The following is an 18,638-nucleotide window of genomic DNA, read 5'->3' on the forward strand; positions in this document are numbered from 1 at the left end:
ACACATTGATGCTACACCATCACAGTTCATCTCTGCATGCTATTGTCTCTTTATTCGCCTGACTCGTAGCGCCACCTCTCATGTTTTTGTTGCTCTGATTAGTTGTAGGTCCATCCAGTGGTGCCTAAGAGGCAGTCTGATCTGCAGTCGCTGATAATGCCACTTGGAAATTGAAAATGAACTGAGAGGTTCCAGACTAATTTGCATTAGCGAATTGGTCTGGTGATACTAAGATAAAATACAGTTACAGCTTGGGCATATTTTTTGATCCAAATGGACCAAAGAGTCTTAGAGAATACTGGAAATACCTCCAAACTAGCAGGTAGTGTTGTTTAAGGACCTTCTGAGTTTCTAAAGGATCATCAGGATTAGCAGTTTAGAAAAACAGATGCTTCACTCTGTGAATCAAATGTCATGATAAGACATGAGAGACACAATCTGGGGCTACATGAACTCTAGAGAGTTTACAAAACACTGATGAATGCTCAAGCTATACACACTCATTTACAACTGATGTCTAACATCTGCGCCTTGACCTGTTAGCCGATTTGCAGGAGCCTCCTGGTAATACACAAATGCCAGACCTTTCAACTAATTGGTTCTTCGACCTGCTCCATCATTAACTGCAATTATGTCTAAGCAGTGAACTCACCAGTATGGGGAAGCCAGTCAGGAAGTCGTAGATAAAGACGATTCCACTGATCAGGTAGGTGATCTGTAGTGACGTCTTGAGAGGCTCTGATCCATCGATGGATGATCTGCGCTTCCCTTGGGCGTCCTCCACCACTATGGTGGGGACGTTGAACTTGTTCTTGTCAGCATTGTGGCCCGCCTGAATGGAAAAGGTCTGGAAGAGAGCAATGCCGATGCAGATCACACCCATGGCCACGCTGCCTCCGATCAGCAGCAGAAAGCACACGCCGAAGCCCAGACCAATCTCCGTCACAATGAATCGGCAGTCAGAGGTGTAGAAGCGGTCGATGGTGTCGTGCCAGCCCACTGCTGGAAGTGTGGACAGGATGAAGGAGACCATCCAGATGCCCATCACTGTGTGCACTGCCTGCTTCTTGGTGTTACTCAACCTGGAAGCAGAACCACAGATTTAGGCATTAAGTAAGTTGATATGCTGTCAGGACTTTAAATGAAATGGGCTTTGGCTTTTTATTCTGTTGTGTGCATCCTGTAGCACATAAGGGTCTTGAACTGGTGGACCTTGACTGTGATACTGGAGGATCTGAAGAGTCACAGTACTTTTGTAAGGAACGTTCACACAAACTATGCAGGTTCTTGGACAACTTATACTGAAAGTACATGCAGAAATTCTTCAAACATTTAAACACACTTCAAAATACACAGTTTCAAATAAGTGAAACCTGTATAAAAAAAATTAAAAAAAAAAGACAAAATGGGGAGATGGAGAAAAATGGACCACTAATAGCACTTACAGCACATACCAGCGCACACCACTCACCCATGTGTGAACCTCTGACTGTATAATAAAGATGGATGACCTTACAGCTTCCCAAAAGTGAAGCCAAAACATCTTGATCTGCCCCCAATGGCTGGCTTCAGTACAAGTCATAAACCCTGCCCCCCTCATTTCAGCCAATTTTAGTACACGTCACATAAATTTTTCCCAAAGATGGTTTCTGTCACTTTGGATTGTTCTCATCGTGCCTATCTATGTTCATTTCTCCAATAAGTTTTATTTTAATTAGTTATTTGATGCGATAAAAATGTGGGTGTGACATCATGATCAACAGCTGTGATTGATTCGTGATCAGGTCCGATGGGTGTATGGGCAGGAACTTGATACCATGGCTCCACCCCCCAGGCACTACTGCGCAGACTCTGGCTCCAAACAGAGTGCTGCAGGGATGATGGTTTTTTGTGGGCCAACCCAGGAGTTAGTGTCACCCTGGCTCCCTTGTCAAAATGCCTATGGGATTTTTTCATTGGATTTTGGATTATTGCAGAAAATAAGCTCTGTGGCAAACAAAAGTTTATCAAACTTACACGTTTTGTTCAGCGACATAATCCTCACAAATAAACATCCCTTTTAGAATTCTTGAAGCCTAAATGCGATCGCCAGCAAAAAGCTAACGTTAGGCTATAAGCAAACTACACTGCAGTCGCATGACTTTAACATCACCACAAAAACGAGGCTGTAAAGTGTTCGGCATGATGATGGTCTGTAGTCTCATTTATACACTTGTTAGCAACCATCTTTTTTTAAGACATACAAAGTTTATGAGTGGGGAACTGATGTATGTCGTCGAACATAAAGTGAAATTTTCCTAAACTTAACCACAGACCTTATTTCAGTCATGTAACTAAAAACCCATTAAAAAATCATTGACTTCAAGATGTAGGAAAGGGATGTGCAACATGCTAACTCATTTCCACATTTCAGGACTCACTGCTTTAGCACTCTATGACGTCACCAGTGCAACAAAGCAGTGCTTGTATCTGGAATATTTTGGCTTCATTTTTGCACAGTGAGACAAAGTGGAGACGTGTTGTCCATCTTTATATACAGTCTATGTTGTCAGCTCACATAAAATAATTCAAACAGGCACTACTGAGAGGTCTGATAGTACAATTATATTTTATATGGAGCAGGCTGATGGTGAAAAAAATATGTCTGACTGTGAAAGCAAGCGGAAAGAACCTTTGTAAAACGACATCATAAGTGTAGCAGATCTGCACCTGGGACATAAAAGCTGAAAAAGCACTATCCCACTCAGTCATCACTTAGATAAACTGGAGTTGAATGGAGGGAAATCAATGCTTTGCTGATGGCAAAAGATTGCTTTTCACGTCCCTCGGTCTATTTGTCATCTAGGTCTATTTCAGCACGAAGGGATTTCTATTTCCTCTCACCTCCAAGTAATTGTTACAGTCGAGCAATTTGCTGAATGTGTTTTTGTCCTCTAGCAGTGTGGCACTTTTCAAGGTTTGCAACAGCATATGCACATCTAAAAATATGGCAGGCAGTTACTGGTGCTCTCATTTCCAGAACTTGACGAAAGACTGTGCTATCCTGCCAAGACATTTGCACCTAAAGTAGTGTTGAGCTGTTCAAGGCATCAGCCACAAATCATACATAGAGGCCGATCTTTTTTTAGCTTGTAGACTACATGGATACAGTCCATTACGTAGCGTGTTACTTTTAATTTTATTGTCACTCAGTCTGGCATCAACAAAGCCACCTTTAAAAGTGGCTATAATAACAATGGACGTGTAGACAGTTTGCATTAATGCACCTCTCATGCTTCATTTGTGTCGGGAGGGGATACAGTAAATTCTAAAGGAGTAATTTTGGCAGGAAAACAATCTGCCTCCCTTCAGAGAGCCAGAGCACGTTGCCTAGCCTCTTCTTTCCATCACCCAAATCCTCTGGGGGGGCACTGGCTGGATACATAATGCCTCACACACAAAATGATTCCAAAATTAGTTAGAAATATGTGTAACTGGCAATGATTGGCTCACATGCACTGACACAATATGAGTGGCACAGAGGGGGCGGCAGTAGCCTCCATCTTTGCACTATGGCTTAGTGCAAAGACAAGTAGGTCTTGTTGTCACTGTGAGTAATTATGCTAGCCTTTCCTGAATGTGCCCTGGGTACATATGATGGGGAAGTTGCGTCACCAAGCTGCTTGAATCTATTACCACAGAGAGAGCGTTGTGAGGGGGGAAAAAGCTCTGAAGAGATAGTGAGCGCAGGATGATGAGAACAGCTGCCGAAGTACGAGGTTGGAATTCATAATTCAGGCCTTCGGTGTGTGTTAATGTCAGAGACAAGGCAGCCATGCTACCTCAGCAGCGCGAACGTGGAGCGATTTAAATGAAAGATGAACAGCAATTACACGGCGCATCGCCTGAGCTATCACTCGAACGGTATCATTGTTAAAAGTGACTTGGAAACAAGAGGAGAAGCTGGTGAGAGGAAAGTCAATGTTTCCAGACAGGAGATGAGAGAGATTATAGTCAGATGAGTGCGAGGACCGATGAGGGAGATAAAAGCATTTGAGTAAAGCCTGATATCTCTGTGTGGGCATCAGCCAATAATGACAGCTGCACAAGCAATATAGATAGCAAGATTGAGCATAGATTTAAGAGGAAGTTTGCATATCTTATTTGAATGTCTGCTTATCTGCAAAATTGGCCGAGCTGAATGTAGGCTGAGCATCTGCAGGCCTGGTGCCACAGGAAGTAGAACCATTCTTTGTTTTTCAGCAGGGGAGGAAGAGCAAGGCAACAGAATACAGATCTTCACCACATGTACCACAGCACTAGTTTCTGCACTGTTTCAATAACCCATATCGTAGCTTGTTTGCACTGTGCAACATGAACAATGATTTCCTGTATTTGCCATAGAAATGCATTCATCTGCAATGCTGTGTCTCAAGTCGGATACTTCTGTATCTGTATGAGTGCGAATACTGAGAAGGAGGTAAAATGCAGAGCACTGTGAGTACCTAAATGATTCACACATTGAACACTTCTCACTTAGCCTACACAGGTGAAAGGGGCAGGACCACAAACACATTTCAGACTTATGAAGTATCGGCCAAGTACCGCAGTGAACACCAGACATTGTCCAAATAGGCTATGCATGTGTGTCACTATCACTTTACTGTTGTCTTACAGAAGCAATCAGTGTGTATTTTGGGTTAATTCTGCAATAATTTGGTACCACAAACGATAAGGTGATTGCTATTGTTAGCTTGGTAGCTAGCTAACAACAGCACATTTGATACATTTTCAATTCAATAAGCTTTATTGGCATGACATTTCGTATGTGTTGCCAAAGCACATCACATGTTGTGGCATAAGCTATAGGGTCTATGAGCGTAGGTTACATTTGGTGTTAAGTACGGGATAATGCCTCTGCAAAGGCCACAAAAAAGTGATCATGGACACCTCGAAGGACATTACCCCGCTTATACAATGGTCACTTAACAAAGAAAAACAAAAGTAAGAATATTCATTCATACTGTTGTGCTTTTTGCAATCAAAATCGAAAGTTTTTCACAAGCCACAACTCGGTTTCCTTGGTAACACCTGAGGGTTTACCTAATACCTGGAACAAACATTGCCCCCCGTAAGATTTCTATGCTATGGAAATGTTATTCATTACTCCAGTAAATAGGACAAACCTTAGATAAGATCGAGCAACAGGCTATTCAAGTCCGCCGAGTTCATGGAACCCTTTGGCCCAGCTTTTAGCCAGAAAGCTAACATTAAGCTAGCAAGCTTCTGAGCCAATAACATTACAGCTGACAAACAGTAAATATAATTTGACAGTATGTTTAACAACTAGACTGGCTAGCTATCCAGTCATGTCATTGTCCCCGAATCAATATCAAGGGTTTAAGGAACAAATGATACGCCATGTTACTGTCGGCCGCAGCCTGACGTAACGACTTAAATAGTAGACGGGATGTGAAATGATTGCTTAAGTTCAGAGGGGCAGTGTAGTACCTGCAGGGTGTGTTGCAGTCTCCATCCTGTGGTGTTCACAGGATGAGGCACTGAAGGATTACTTTCAGTGTTGTACATGAAGTGTTCTGAAAGTTTGCTCTGCCCACTCAGGATGAGCTACCAGTAGCTCATCCTGTCAGACTAGTCTGATGAACTAAGCCTCTCACTCGTAATGACCTACCCTGGCAAAAACATTGTTTAGTAGCTACTCAGGTCAGATATGTGTAAGAAGCAGACATACAGCCTATATAAATGTAATTATAAGTAGAGTAGCTCATTCTGTCAGGTAGGAAATATCTATCAGAATGGACTGATAGCACTATAACACTATAGTAGTATTTTATCATTACATGTGCATTGGATCCTATAAGAAGAAAATACAGGCTTCTTTTTAACAATCATCGAAACAGGTTATATTAACAAAGCACGCGTGCATCCCCAAATACAGACAGAAATAGCATCAAAATCTTCTTTCAAAGGAAGCGGTGATGTTGCTCAGAACATCTGATTACGCGTGAACAGCAGATGTCTTGGGAATCTAACAAGACCAAAACGGTGTTACTGCAGCAGGGTGCTGACTGTTAATGTGAGGTGAACCTGATCTTTATTATTCAGTGTTACTTAGTAATAACACTTGTTGTGTCAAGTGAAGCTGTGAGCTAGAGCTGGCAGATTCTCTGTCTAGAGGGTTTCACATTGTGTTACTGTTACCCCAAATAACTGAAACCATCAGATGTGTCGGCAGGAGAGATGTTTCACCTGATGCAGAGCATCCCTCCCAAAAACTGAGGTAAACAGGCTCACAAGTGACACTAATCTAAACTGCGTCCCGATCACATCTGAGGGATCTGCTCAGAAAAGCAGCGAGGGGTCCAATATTTGCAGCTTAAAATGTCAGAATGTTGTCTTTCGAGGTGACTTTGGCAGATGTGTTTATGGAAAGCCTTGCAGGAGGTTAGAATTTAAATTGTATTTTTACAAATTCTATTGCCAAGAATTTTAGAAAATGGATGATTGAATGTAAAAAAGGCAAAGTACTGTAACCTGATCAGAATCTATAAAAGTATATCTACAGTAAGTAGCTTAGCAAAACACAGACTGATGTTACATTGTTTCAGTTCTTACAGAATATATTGTATGTTGAAAAGTGTGTGATGCAATGTGCGGACACATTTTAGGAGGGTCGGTTCCCTTTGAAAGTGCAGTGTGTAGGATTTAGTGGTATCTAGTGGTGAGGATTGCAGATTACAGCCAGCCAAAACTTCTCCTGGTTAAGATTGCTTCAGTCGTCTTTGTTCAGGAGGTTTTTACCAGAGCTGAATTATACCTGAATTATACGCAGAGGTCTCTTTCTCTCCAAAAAAAACTGGAACAAAGCAGTTTCAAGGTACATATCAGTGTTTTTCAGATGCTGGTCTGCTCGTTGCGGAGAGGCTGCTACTGTGGCTGACGCAAAAACGCAAATGGCCCTATCTGCAGCCAAGGTTTGGTTTGTCTGTTTTGGGCTGCTGTGGAAACATGGCAGACTCTGTGGATGAGGGCCCTCTCATTATGTAGCTATAAACGGCTCATTCTAAAGTAATGAAACACGACAAGTCTTATTTTCAGGTGATTGTACACTAACAAAAAAATACTTATTATATCATATTCCATTTCCACCAATATATCTCCCTAAATCCTACACACTGAACCTTTAATTACAAATCTAACATATTTTCTCACTTTTCTCCAGGGGTATCTGGTCATGGAGAAAATCCACAAAAAACTACAAATATATATATATATATATATATATATATATATATATATATATATATATATATATATATATATTTAATTTAATTTAAATATACATATATTAAGGCAGAAATGTCTCAAAGCCTGAATACAGGTAACCATCTCTCTAGTGGTATGATATCCATCAACAAGACTTAAATTTGTAATTTGGCTGAAATTACCCTTCAGAGCATAATCTGAGAAGGCACAGGCAATTCTTTGAACATCAGACTTGAGTGTCTCACCTGTAGTTCACAGGCCAGCGTACCATCCACATGCGATGATAAGAAAGCGAGGTGACGGAGAAGCAGGTGACCAGTGTGAGAGTGTAGAAGGTGGAGACAAACACCTTGCACAGACCCTCGTTCCACTCGTAGTTGGAGTGCTGACGGCGCAGCGTTATGACACAGTACATGGTGATGGGGATGGCCATGTTGAGGATGTGCGTGCCCGCCAGCGTGCAGATGAGGAACTCCAACGGCTTCCACTTTTTCTGCTTGGCACTGACGCTAAGGATGCTCCAAGTGTTGGCCAGGATGGACACGCCCGAGCAGACCAGCCAAGCCAGCGTGTTGGCGTTGATGACGTCATCCTTCATGGTGGTTACCTTATCCACCATGTTGGAGCGGGGCAAGGCGGAGCCTGGGGGGCCGCAAGGAACTGTTGGCAAGAGCAGGTACACGCGAGGAGAAGGAGGAGGTGGTGACGGGCAGGAGGGGATGCAGGACGTCGGGCAGGGCAGGCATCCTATCTGGGTGGGCGTGCACTCTCCATGGGATGGCCACAGCGGGGAAAGGACATGGTAGTGGTGCGACACAGTGGGATGTGAGAGGGGGAGGATGAAAGAGCCGGGCCAGTTCCCTTACAAGCCTGAGGCTGGAGAGGAGAGAGATCATACAGCGATCAGAGGCAGAGCATGTAAAGAAAATCACGAGTCAGTCCAATTCAACATAATCCTTCATCGCACAAAATCCCTCATCCCAGTGAACTAATAGGGTTATGTTAATCACAACAGTTAAACTATTACTGCTAATACAGAAAGCCATCAATTTCATGTGATTAAAACAGAACAGCAATCAGTCAGCAGAGCTTATTTTAAAAATGCTGCAAGCGATATGACAGGGAATAGCGTGTAGCCACAGTCAGATGCAGAATGGGGGCGTGATGGGAACACTTTGCATGCAATAAAAAAATATATATTCAACTAACACAAAAAAATCAAGTTATATGAAAATGCTACAAAATAACAGAAACACTAAAGCACAACCCTGAAGGACTTTCCTGAAATGAACACCATTTTATTAGGTTTACATTTACTGCTGAAACAATTAATTAATCTAGTAGGCAATTAAAAATAATAAGAGACACTAATTTTAACTACTGTTTGTGATTCGTCAAGCTATAACCACAACACATCCTCTGCGCCCAGCTTCTTTATTGAAAAGGTATGCTGCTATGTTAAACTGAACATCTTTTCGGTTTTGGACTTCTTGTAAGACAAAACCAGTAATTCCAAGACTTCACCTCTTCTCTTAAGTAATCAAAATAACTTAGTTTTTGATGCCGTCATAGAGGCATCAAATAAAATCCACTTTCTGCAGAACAGCTTGTAGCATTGATGTACAGGGTTCGTCCCACCCCTATACCCCTTAAAAAGTTGACATAGCGTAACTGAATCTTATGTAATCTTGTTACAAGGAGTCAGAGAATTATCAGACGAGGATGACTTTGGTTTCCCCACTGCGGAGTGAAAAATGCTTGGCACAGCTGGAGCGTGTTGTCACATCTATTTCCTGTCTTTGATGTGTCCAAACACTGATGTGCTGTGGGCAAGACCCCTAGGAGGGGACACTGGAAATGACAAGAACCACGTCATCATCACCCAGCTCTTGCTTCCACTGATCTAATCCTCCTCTCTAACTCTTCTCTGCGATGGCACCCAGAACATCTGTCAGCCAGTCAGTCAGACCTGGTAATGCAGCAGCATGTATAGGCTGCTCTGGACCTGTGTGACCATATGAATCGGGAGGTGATCCTGCAAACACACCATGACATGATCTGCTGGTTCAAGAGGAAGCTGTATGTTTATGCAGAAGCACCTTAACTCTAGTGATGTGGCCAGGAGAGAGCAACAAGTAACACTTATAAAGTCTCACTTCTGTTCCAGCAAAAGGTAGCACAGTTTGTTAGGAGTGAAAAAAATGGTACTCGGTATAGGAAATGATGCCAGAATAACATCTGACAGCCAGAAGTGTCCCATTCTTAGAAAGCTAAGAAAAACTGAATGAACTGAGGACACACCAGGGTGTCTACAGGTATCAGACACTTCAATTTAATGCTAATTTTGACCACATTTAAGACTGATTTTTGGACAATTCATCTTCGTCTAGTCAAGCATTGCAAGTAAATATAAAGTTAAGTAGTAGGCTATAGTATGTGGCCCTGTGCAGAGGTAGGTTTTAGGTAGAAATATGGTATTATATTAAAGTTACAGGTACTGTAAGTGCAAGTAAAGTCAAAAGACAGTATCAGATTTAGAGGTGGGTTTAAAGATTTGTAACATCCGAAATGTGGACCTTCAAGCACAAGACCTTGACTCATTTTGACAAAAATAAATTAAAAGATGGATACATGAAATTAGATTGCTGTGATCTCCCTGACGCCAAATCAGGTTGCCGACTCTGTGTGATAAACAAGCTACTCATGGTCCATGAGTCTAGACCAACTAAACAAAAATAGATTTAAAAAAAAAAAGATAATAATAACATAACATTTCACTGTGGAGATGATCAAAGAAAACTCTGTAAAAAACGTTAGCACACCCTTAAAAACCATTAAAAACACCTTAAACCAAGCTGGGATATATAAATAATGATTCATAGCTTTGATCTAGAAATCCCTCGGCGGTTGGGATGGACCGAGCTGCAGTCTGTTGACTGAAACCTCAGTTGAGTCAAACACTAAACATAGTAACAGTGTCAAAATACTGGAAAACACGGCATCTGAAGCTACAAAGGCAGATGCAGGAGTGCCATCAAAGTAGTACCATAGAGTATACACACATAAAATTGTTTTGCCTGCCAGATTCTTAATGAGGAGTTACAGTATGTCTGGTCACGACAGAGCCAGAACTGACCATGTGACTCTCAGCCAGTCAGAGTTCCAGCTCAACACCTTCTCAGGTCTTAAACCCAGAGAGGATCGCTGGCTCCTTCACAGCCTCTGGTGTTATTTCACAAAACATAATTTCACCATCTCACACTTCTCTCAACCCCTAAATCACAGACGGCTGCTCTCAGCGCTGCTGGACCTGAGCTATCTCTGTGTATTACCCCACCCTACCCCTCCTCTCCATCTCCCCCACAGTGGGAATGTGTTTTACTGTGTCACCCTGACCCTTTTCTGGTAATGCATGTCCCATCCAGGTACCTGGTAAGTGAATTTGTGAAATAAATTCTCTCAGCTTCACATCTGTTATTGCAGAGCCATGAATTAGAAAAGCATGGCTGAAATAAACAACAATACAGCCGACCCTTTCACTGCTTTTCCCATTTAACTCCTTTACATGTCAACATAACAACAAAATGTGGATATATAACGTCTGCAGATATACACATATAGTCATCACATGACCAGGTGTATGTGAAAGGGTTCGTTTATAGTGACGAACAGAGAGTTATCACCAGATTCTGTCGCTCCCCTCGACTCTACTGTACGGCTTTATAGCAACTCTGAGCTCGCTGTTATGGTCATCCAGACTGCAATTTTTGTGTGTTGGTTCACTGTCATCACTAATAATGTTACTGCAGCTGATATCAAGAGAAAAGCTCTAAAGTCTGTACATTTACTCAAGTACTGTGCTTCAGTAAAATATCAGGTTGGACTTGAGTTTTTCTTTTCATGTGACTTTCTACTTCTGCTCCACTATACTAGAGGGAAATAATGTACATTTTACTTTACTGCAATAATCTGATGTGATGTCTTGTTATAAATTAAACTACCAGTATGAGCTAACAGTATGAACACGCACAGCTGAGATGATTAGTCGATTAATCAATTGGTCGACTGATAGAAAATTAAGTGGGTGTCATTTTTCCTGCAAAAAACATTTCTGCTGCTTTTCCTTTTTAATCAGTTTAATAACTTCTGAATTTTGTATTATTGTTTGGATAAAAACAAACATTGTAACTTTTCTCACGATTTTCAAAATTTTTACAAACTCAACAAACAATTAAAGGAATATTTCACCTACAAACTGCCCATTTCTATATTAACGAATCAACTGTGTTACCTTAAATTTGTGAAGAAAGCCTTGTTCTTCTCACATGCCTCCACAGAAAACAGCAGACATGTTGATTTATTGATTGATTAGGGACCACGTTTAGCAACAGCAAAACAATATCAAAACATCTCTTTACAAACTCTGTGGCATAATCCAAGTCTCATTTGCCCAGTCATCTGCTCAGTACTTCCCAAACACATGCATTTCACTAAAGCAATACTATTTACAACTGAACTGAAAGTGAAATTAATCTCAGCTGTCTTCAAAGCCAGACTCCAAGGTTTTTCAGTGACAGTTCATAAATCAGTATTTTCACCGTGTTCCATGGAGGCATGCGAAAAACAAATTTCTCTTCAGGAATGCAGGGTAACACTGCATGACTATGTGATATGCAAATGTTCATTTTTTGGGTGAGGTACTCCTTTATTGGGGATAATAATCAGCAATTTAATCCATAACGAATAAATAATTAAATAATTGCAGCCCTAAAGCAGTAAAGTCCTGCTTTTACATTAATGCATGAGTGCTAATGATATAACAAATAACAGTGTAACAGTCCCAGTGTCCATTTTTTTTGCATTGAATACTTTTACTTTTAATACTTTAAGTACATTTTCCTGATTATACTTACATAATTTTACTGAAGTAACATTTTCAATGTAGGACTTTTATTTGTAGTAGGCCTAGTATATTGACAGTGTGGTATTTGTACTTTTATCCAAGTAAAGGATCTGAATAGCGTTACTTCATCTGTCACTGCTAACAGTATGCTAACATTACTCGCTGCACCAAACGGCAGACAAAATTAGTGACCAGTTTAAAAAGCTGAATATTTCCCCAGGAGTGGACCAAAAACAGAACAATAGAACAGTGAATATTGGACTTGGCTTACCAAGTGGCAGGAAAATGACTGAGAATGAATGCTAATCTTTCTCTGTAACGTTATCTGCTGTGTAGACAGTTTGCTAGCAAGTAATGACATAGTAGTGTTGTGTTTACAGCAGAAGTGGAACCAAGTCATTGTTTTGCAAGTCCCAAGTCAAGACTTACCAGTCCTTAACTTTAAGTTTAGAGTCCTAAACAAGTCATAACACACTCTTCACCAAATACAATGCCGTTTTAAGAACAAATGATCAAATTTGCAGGGGAAAAAGGAATACTTTTTAAAATTTGTATTTATCTATTAAAACAATTTTGTTGGAAGTTGTGTCACCGTCTGTACTTTATAACCTGCACTTTTCGCACACTGCAATTCTTTTTTCCCCCCCACTGCTTAGTTTTTGTATGCAAACAAAATGATCTTTAATATTATTTTGTTAGTTTTTCACTCTCTGAGTGAACAGTGTTAATGTAATAAATGTAACAGGAAATGAAGGGAAATGACTTGTGGCACACTTTTTCATAACATTCTTTTTAATCTCTAGGAGGGCATCAACCATTCTTAAGTCAACAAGCTCAAGTCCAAGTAAAGTCATGAGTCATTGGTGTTAAAGTCCAAGATGAGTTGCAAGTCTTTTTTGATTTTGCCAAGTCTGACTTGAGTCCGAGTCACATGACTTGGTTTACAGCCTGTTTCCACTGCCTCCAAGTGGCCAAACAAATCATTGCACATTCAAGTACATCACATATACTCACTTCTTATCATAGTATCAAAAAAGTATGCTTTGGGAATTGTACTGTGTGTGCTATATTGTGTACACAGCAGTTAAAGCTTAACCTGGGATGGGGAGGGACAGTAGGAGCCATACAGTCCAGCAAAACAAAGCAAAAGAACCTTTTACCTTGTAAGCCAGTTTCAGGGTTCTGGTTTTGTGCATGCTCATTTACTGACATACTGGGACACCTATGCTTTTTTCCTGCTTTGACATGTCTTGGTGAAAGAGGACCAATAAACCAACATCAAAACAGAAGTCCTGCAGAGTTGATTTTCAGTGGGCTCATTACTACCACCATCTCTTCTGTATTAAGGGTACTTGTCAGACCTTTGTATATCTGTCATGATTTACTTGGTTGAACATACAGATTTAGGCACATAGATATGCACCCACCTCTTAAAGTGAATAGTTCAATCCTTCAGATAAATTAAGTGAATGTGTCATTTCTAATAGGCATAGGTCACAAATCTTCTATGGTTTAACATCAAACTTAGATTTTGGTTTGTTGTGCCTTCCCTCCGTCCATAAAAATAACTGGAAATAAGAATAACATTTCAGTTATAGTGAAGAACTTGGCCCTATGGCTTCTCCCGAGTCATGCTGAATTTAGAAAAAAAAAAAAAGAAGAAGGAAAGTCACATCTGTTTTTCTGTTATTGCTCAGAAATGTCACATAAAACCTCTTGCAGCCACAGAGACACTATAGAGAAGACCACTTAACCAACAATGTGCTCCATTACCATGATAAGTCATGTTTCAGCTTCAGCATAATAAACCAAAAACAATTCCCCTTTCTATGTTTCCAGCTGCGCTTGTATTTTACCAACGTAGGCAGAGTGCAGCAGAAAATGTACTCTTCTGCTTGGGTGACTCATGAGGCTCAAGAGGGACAATGGCAGCTTTCAATTAATACAAGAAATTGCAATAAGGTCTAACAAGGTTATTCCAGGATGTTTACAAGCAACTGCAGTTTTTCTACCTCTGGGAGCAGCTGGAGGTACCGCTGAGGTTTCAGACAAACAGTACAAGGATGGTATTTTTAACTGGTGATGTCCACTTTGATTACATTTTTGCCTCTTTCATTGTGATCGTTTCAGCCTTTATGTCGCTCTCAGTCTGAGCTAGTTAACATTCACTGTTCACATATTCAGAAATAAAATATGTAGAGTATGCATTACTGTATATGATGATGCATGACTCCACTGAGAATTCATATGACTGTGAGCATAACAATGTCAGTGTTGATGCACAGTTCTCTGGCATCTTACCAGTTGTGTTTGTGCACATTTATGCTCAGTGGAATTCTTCATCATTTTGACTAAAATTCAATCAAGCCAGCCAGTCTCCTCAAGCAGCACCGAACCAAGCCAAACATGTGAGAAAGGTTGATTAAAATGCCCCTGCTGTGCTACACTGCCATCATTTTTTTTCCAAAGCGCATATGCAGAGATCAGAAATGGAATATGCAGACACAGTTAATCATGTCTACAATGTGGGTAAACTCTGCAATACAACCCCAAGTACAACACCAGCCTAGACTACCAATGAGATTCAGAGGATCTTATTGTGTGGCATTAAAATTCAATTTTGAGTGTCAGATTTAAACTTCACCACATTCCTCTCTTGTTGGTTGGATGGAAAATGCAATAGAAGGTGGCAACTAAAACAGAGGCTTCGTGACACATACTAATCAACATACTGATACCAATTAAACCAACCCTATCTCCAGACACCAACTCTGACAGATTCTGCAAAACTCTGTGTTACGTTCAGAGATATATTTTACATTGAATGCCATCGTTTTAAAAATATTGCTTCCTGTACGATGTGGACATGGTAACTACAGTATGCTCAAGGTTAGAAAAAGAGTGTTGGTGATTAATAAAAAGGCAAATTTTTATTCAGTGTCAGATTTGTTACATGGCCACCCAACACAATCTGCTTTACAACATAAAGGGCACACTACTACTACTGGTACTAGTACTACTACTACTTTTTATCAGCACTGAAAATTGGCATTGGCCATAAATCATGAGGTGCAGAGTTATCCACTATCCAAATCCACTACTCCCATCCAGTTAAAAGCAGGTCCATCTGCGAAGTTTAATTTGTTGGTATATCCTCCTGAGGTCCGAACTTTTGTTTGGTATTCATTTTTAATTTCTCCCAGCTATTTGGGATCAGCAGGACCCAATAAGTATAAAGAACTTAACACTGTCAATGATATTTAAGTCCCAATGTCTTCAAACAAGCACTTCCTAATTAACAGTGTCTTAGCTTGTTACTGTTTCTACAATTGGTCAAATTTGTTGCCATAGCAAACTAAAAACATTAGTAATCAGAAATGATCAAGTTTCAACCATAAAATGCCATCAGGTTTTGGACCTTGTCCACTTTTGTGTTTTGGCTGCCATCTTGTTTTTACATGGATTAGTGTATTGTGCTCTTACTACCACTAGATGGCACAAAAAAGTGTCCACGAATGAGGACAACAGGTCTAAGTTAAATAGAATAAAGTATAAGGTCAAGTAAACGTGCCAGCGTGCATAAAAACCATCAACAACATACCTTGTTTAAGAAAAAAAAATGCCAAGACAGGATCCCCTGACCTTCTGACAGAGCCCTGCACTAAGCCCTGAAATCCTCAACTCCTAGAAACGCCCCTACATACACCTGACCTGTGCAGGGCTGCTTGTCCATGTTTGCCTCGTGGCAAAGATGAGTGAGGACATCACATATCAAAAGGCTAAAAACAGGCAATGTAATGAAAATAGAAAAATTAATTTGCCTTTATTTTTAATGTTTATTCACTTTATCTGATAAATATTATCATTGTTGTTTAATATCTGGCCCCTGGCCTCCTGGCATTTTGCACAAGTGGCCCCCGGGCAGAGCAAGTTGAGTATCCGTGGTTTTAGGTTTTATAGAGAGAACTAAGAAAATCGGGTTCAGGCTGAAAGAGAGAGAACTTTCCTCTTGAGAACTGAGGTCTTTTCTTGAATACAAGTCTCCAGGCTTAAAGCCAAACAGTCACTGTATATTGTGTTACAACAGTTACAGCAGCTTTTAGTGTGAAAAAGAGCCCACTGGTGTAAAGTATAAACCCTGGCAATAACAGCTAAGGAGATTTTGTTCAGGCTCAGAGTGACACTAAAAAGCCCAATCAGTAAAAGCTTTGCAATTTGCTCATTAGTATCAGTTCAAAGAAAATGTGGCACAAATGCTCTGTTTTTCACCGTTTATTGATTTTGTTTCATTAACTGAATGTTTCTCGATTATAATCAGCTGCTCATTAGAATTTTTTCTCCTCACTTTCTCCTGTCACTATCACATCCTGAGCTGACTCACCACGAGATAAAACTGTTTACTTTGAACTGCCATGAACAGGAAATGCAACAACATTTGCACGAGTGATAGACATTGAATCTGAGTGAAAGTCAGGTTCAATTAATTCGCTCTGGTATTTTTCAATGAAGACTGTAAAAACTGAAAACAATTATTATAATTACAGAAATCACAAAAACTATATAGCAAACTGTTTGGGCACTACAATATACTTTTATATGTAATTACAATATGTTAAAATAAGTATGTCGGTATATTTTGCTGTAATAGCAGTAATGTATGAGTAGTAGTGAGAGTATTTTACTTTATTTTATTTTACTTTTGGTTTGGAGGAATATTATAACCTTGTTTTTTTTAAGTTTTAATCTTTTTTTTTTTTTTAATTATTTTAATCCCTGGAGTTTATTTTGTTTTATTCTACTGGGTTTAAATTATCATTTTTTTTAACAATATGTTGATTTATTGTTGTGATTTTTAGTCTTGATTTTTTTTTTTTAATATATTTTTGTTTTTATTATTTATTTTATGTTTTATGTTTCAGTTTTTCTATGTGAAGCACTTTGTTTTGCATGAAAGGTGCTACATGAATAAAGTTGAGTAGTAGCATTAGATGATTACAGCGGTTGTCGTGAGAGTATTAGTGGCAGTAACAGGAATAGCAGTGGTTATAGTAGTTGTAGCACTGGTTTTATTTAAACGCTTGACTGACGGGCCTCCTAACTATAGTGGAGCTAACAGCTCGATCACCCACAATCCCCTGGGCCTCCGAGCCAAATCTGTCCTCTACACAGGGGAAATCAGCACTGACAATCACACACAGGCTGTGGAGACTTTCTCTCTCTAACATCGAGATGCTGGATGTTAACAGAGTGGCGCAGGCTGACTGAGGTGTTGATACGAGGACGATCAGGAAACACAGATGTGTTATGATAGCTTTAAATGCATTTTAATAAAAGCTCATTTTGTATTTTCCCAGGCCCACATGCAGATTTGCTTCAGAGCAGTGGTACGGTAAATAATTCATATTTTGACCAGATGAAATTTGGTGGAACGATTAGCTGTGGAACATGAAATAATTGATTTCTGAGACCTCTGTCATCAAACATTGTTTCTTTAATATAATATTTATGGTACCAAGACAGACAAAGACTTTGATCCATGCTAATGAGCGCATTAAAACAATTTTCAACCCCATTGTTACTGCAACCCTGTCTCTTAATAATTATGTTTGTATGTTACAAAACTGCCTTCTTACTTACGTTGTTGTGGCAACGTAATCGCTACATGGTTTGTGCTCAGAGACAACGTTTCTCTCAGATAACAAAACAGTACAATGAAAAACGTAATAACAAAGATGCTTGTCTGTAGATTTAGGCAACAGAAGCACTTTGGTTAAGGATAGGGAAAGATCATAATGTTGGTTAGATTTTAATAAATAATGTAATAACCCTAGCTGTGTCTCAATGCAGGGGCTGCAGTCTTTGAAGGATGTAGCCTTCACAGTCAACGTCAGCCACGTTCTTTGAAGACCACATCAGCCAAACCGAACGGTCTCCAAAATAGGACGGACTGGTCCGCGGAGGATTTGCTGGTTGTATCACCAGTTGTTCTTTCCCTGATCCATTGGCGTTCGTGTTACCTAGCAACCAGCTGCGCTTGACGAAAGAAGGAGTAAGCTAGTAAGTTAGTTAGCCCTAAATCATGGACCCAGAGATTGTTATTATATGTATATTGTTGTTATTTAATACTTGAGGAGATGATTCACTGCTGGAGACACTGCTGTGATATATGTCAGTCTGATAAAGGACCGTTTTCAGGTAAACTTCTTAAATTAAGATTGTTTAAGCTGGGTGCGTTTACCTAATACTGACGCTTGGTCAGTGGCCCTATACATCCTACCATGACATGTAAGGTACCCGTCCAGCACCAGCCTTGGATGTTCAGGGATAGTGTGTCAATTTACACTTGTTAACATGCATTGAGTCTTTCAAAGAAACTTTTCACAGGAAATGAACAAGGGCCACTGACCAAGCGTCGTTATCTGAAGAGTTGAGAGTGGGACCAGGTTGTTGTCAACATTTTGCTGATACA

At 40.1% G+C, this 18,638-nt stretch overlaps 1 protein-coding gene across 3 annotated transcripts in view; it reads right to left on the reverse strand.

The window, feature by feature from the left end:
• gpr153 (G protein-coupled receptor 153) overlaps positions 1 to 18,638 on the reverse strand; it is a 50,684-nt gene that overhangs the window by 19,074 nt on the left and 12,972 nt on the right. For all 3 annotated transcript variants that reach the window (XM_078170148.1, XM_033643132.2, XM_033643142.2), the window contains 2 exons: positions 7,512 to 8,142; positions 653 to 1,082 (listed from right to left, as the gene is read on the reverse strand). In XM_078170148.1, the coding sequence (XP_078026274.1) occupies positions 653 to 1,082; positions 7,512 to 7,885 (804 nt within the window). In that variant the 5' untranslated portion in view covers positions 7,886 to 8,142. The remainder of the gene's footprint in view (positions 1 to 652; positions 1,083 to 7,511; positions 8,143 to 18,638) is intronic.

This window comes from Epinephelus lanceolatus, chromosome 8 (genome assembly GCF_041903045.1).
Source record: "Epinephelus lanceolatus isolate andai-2023 chromosome 8, ASM4190304v1, whole genome shotgun sequence".
Classification (NCBI taxonomy): Eukaryota; Metazoa; Chordata; class Actinopteri; order Perciformes; family Serranidae; genus Epinephelus; species Epinephelus lanceolatus.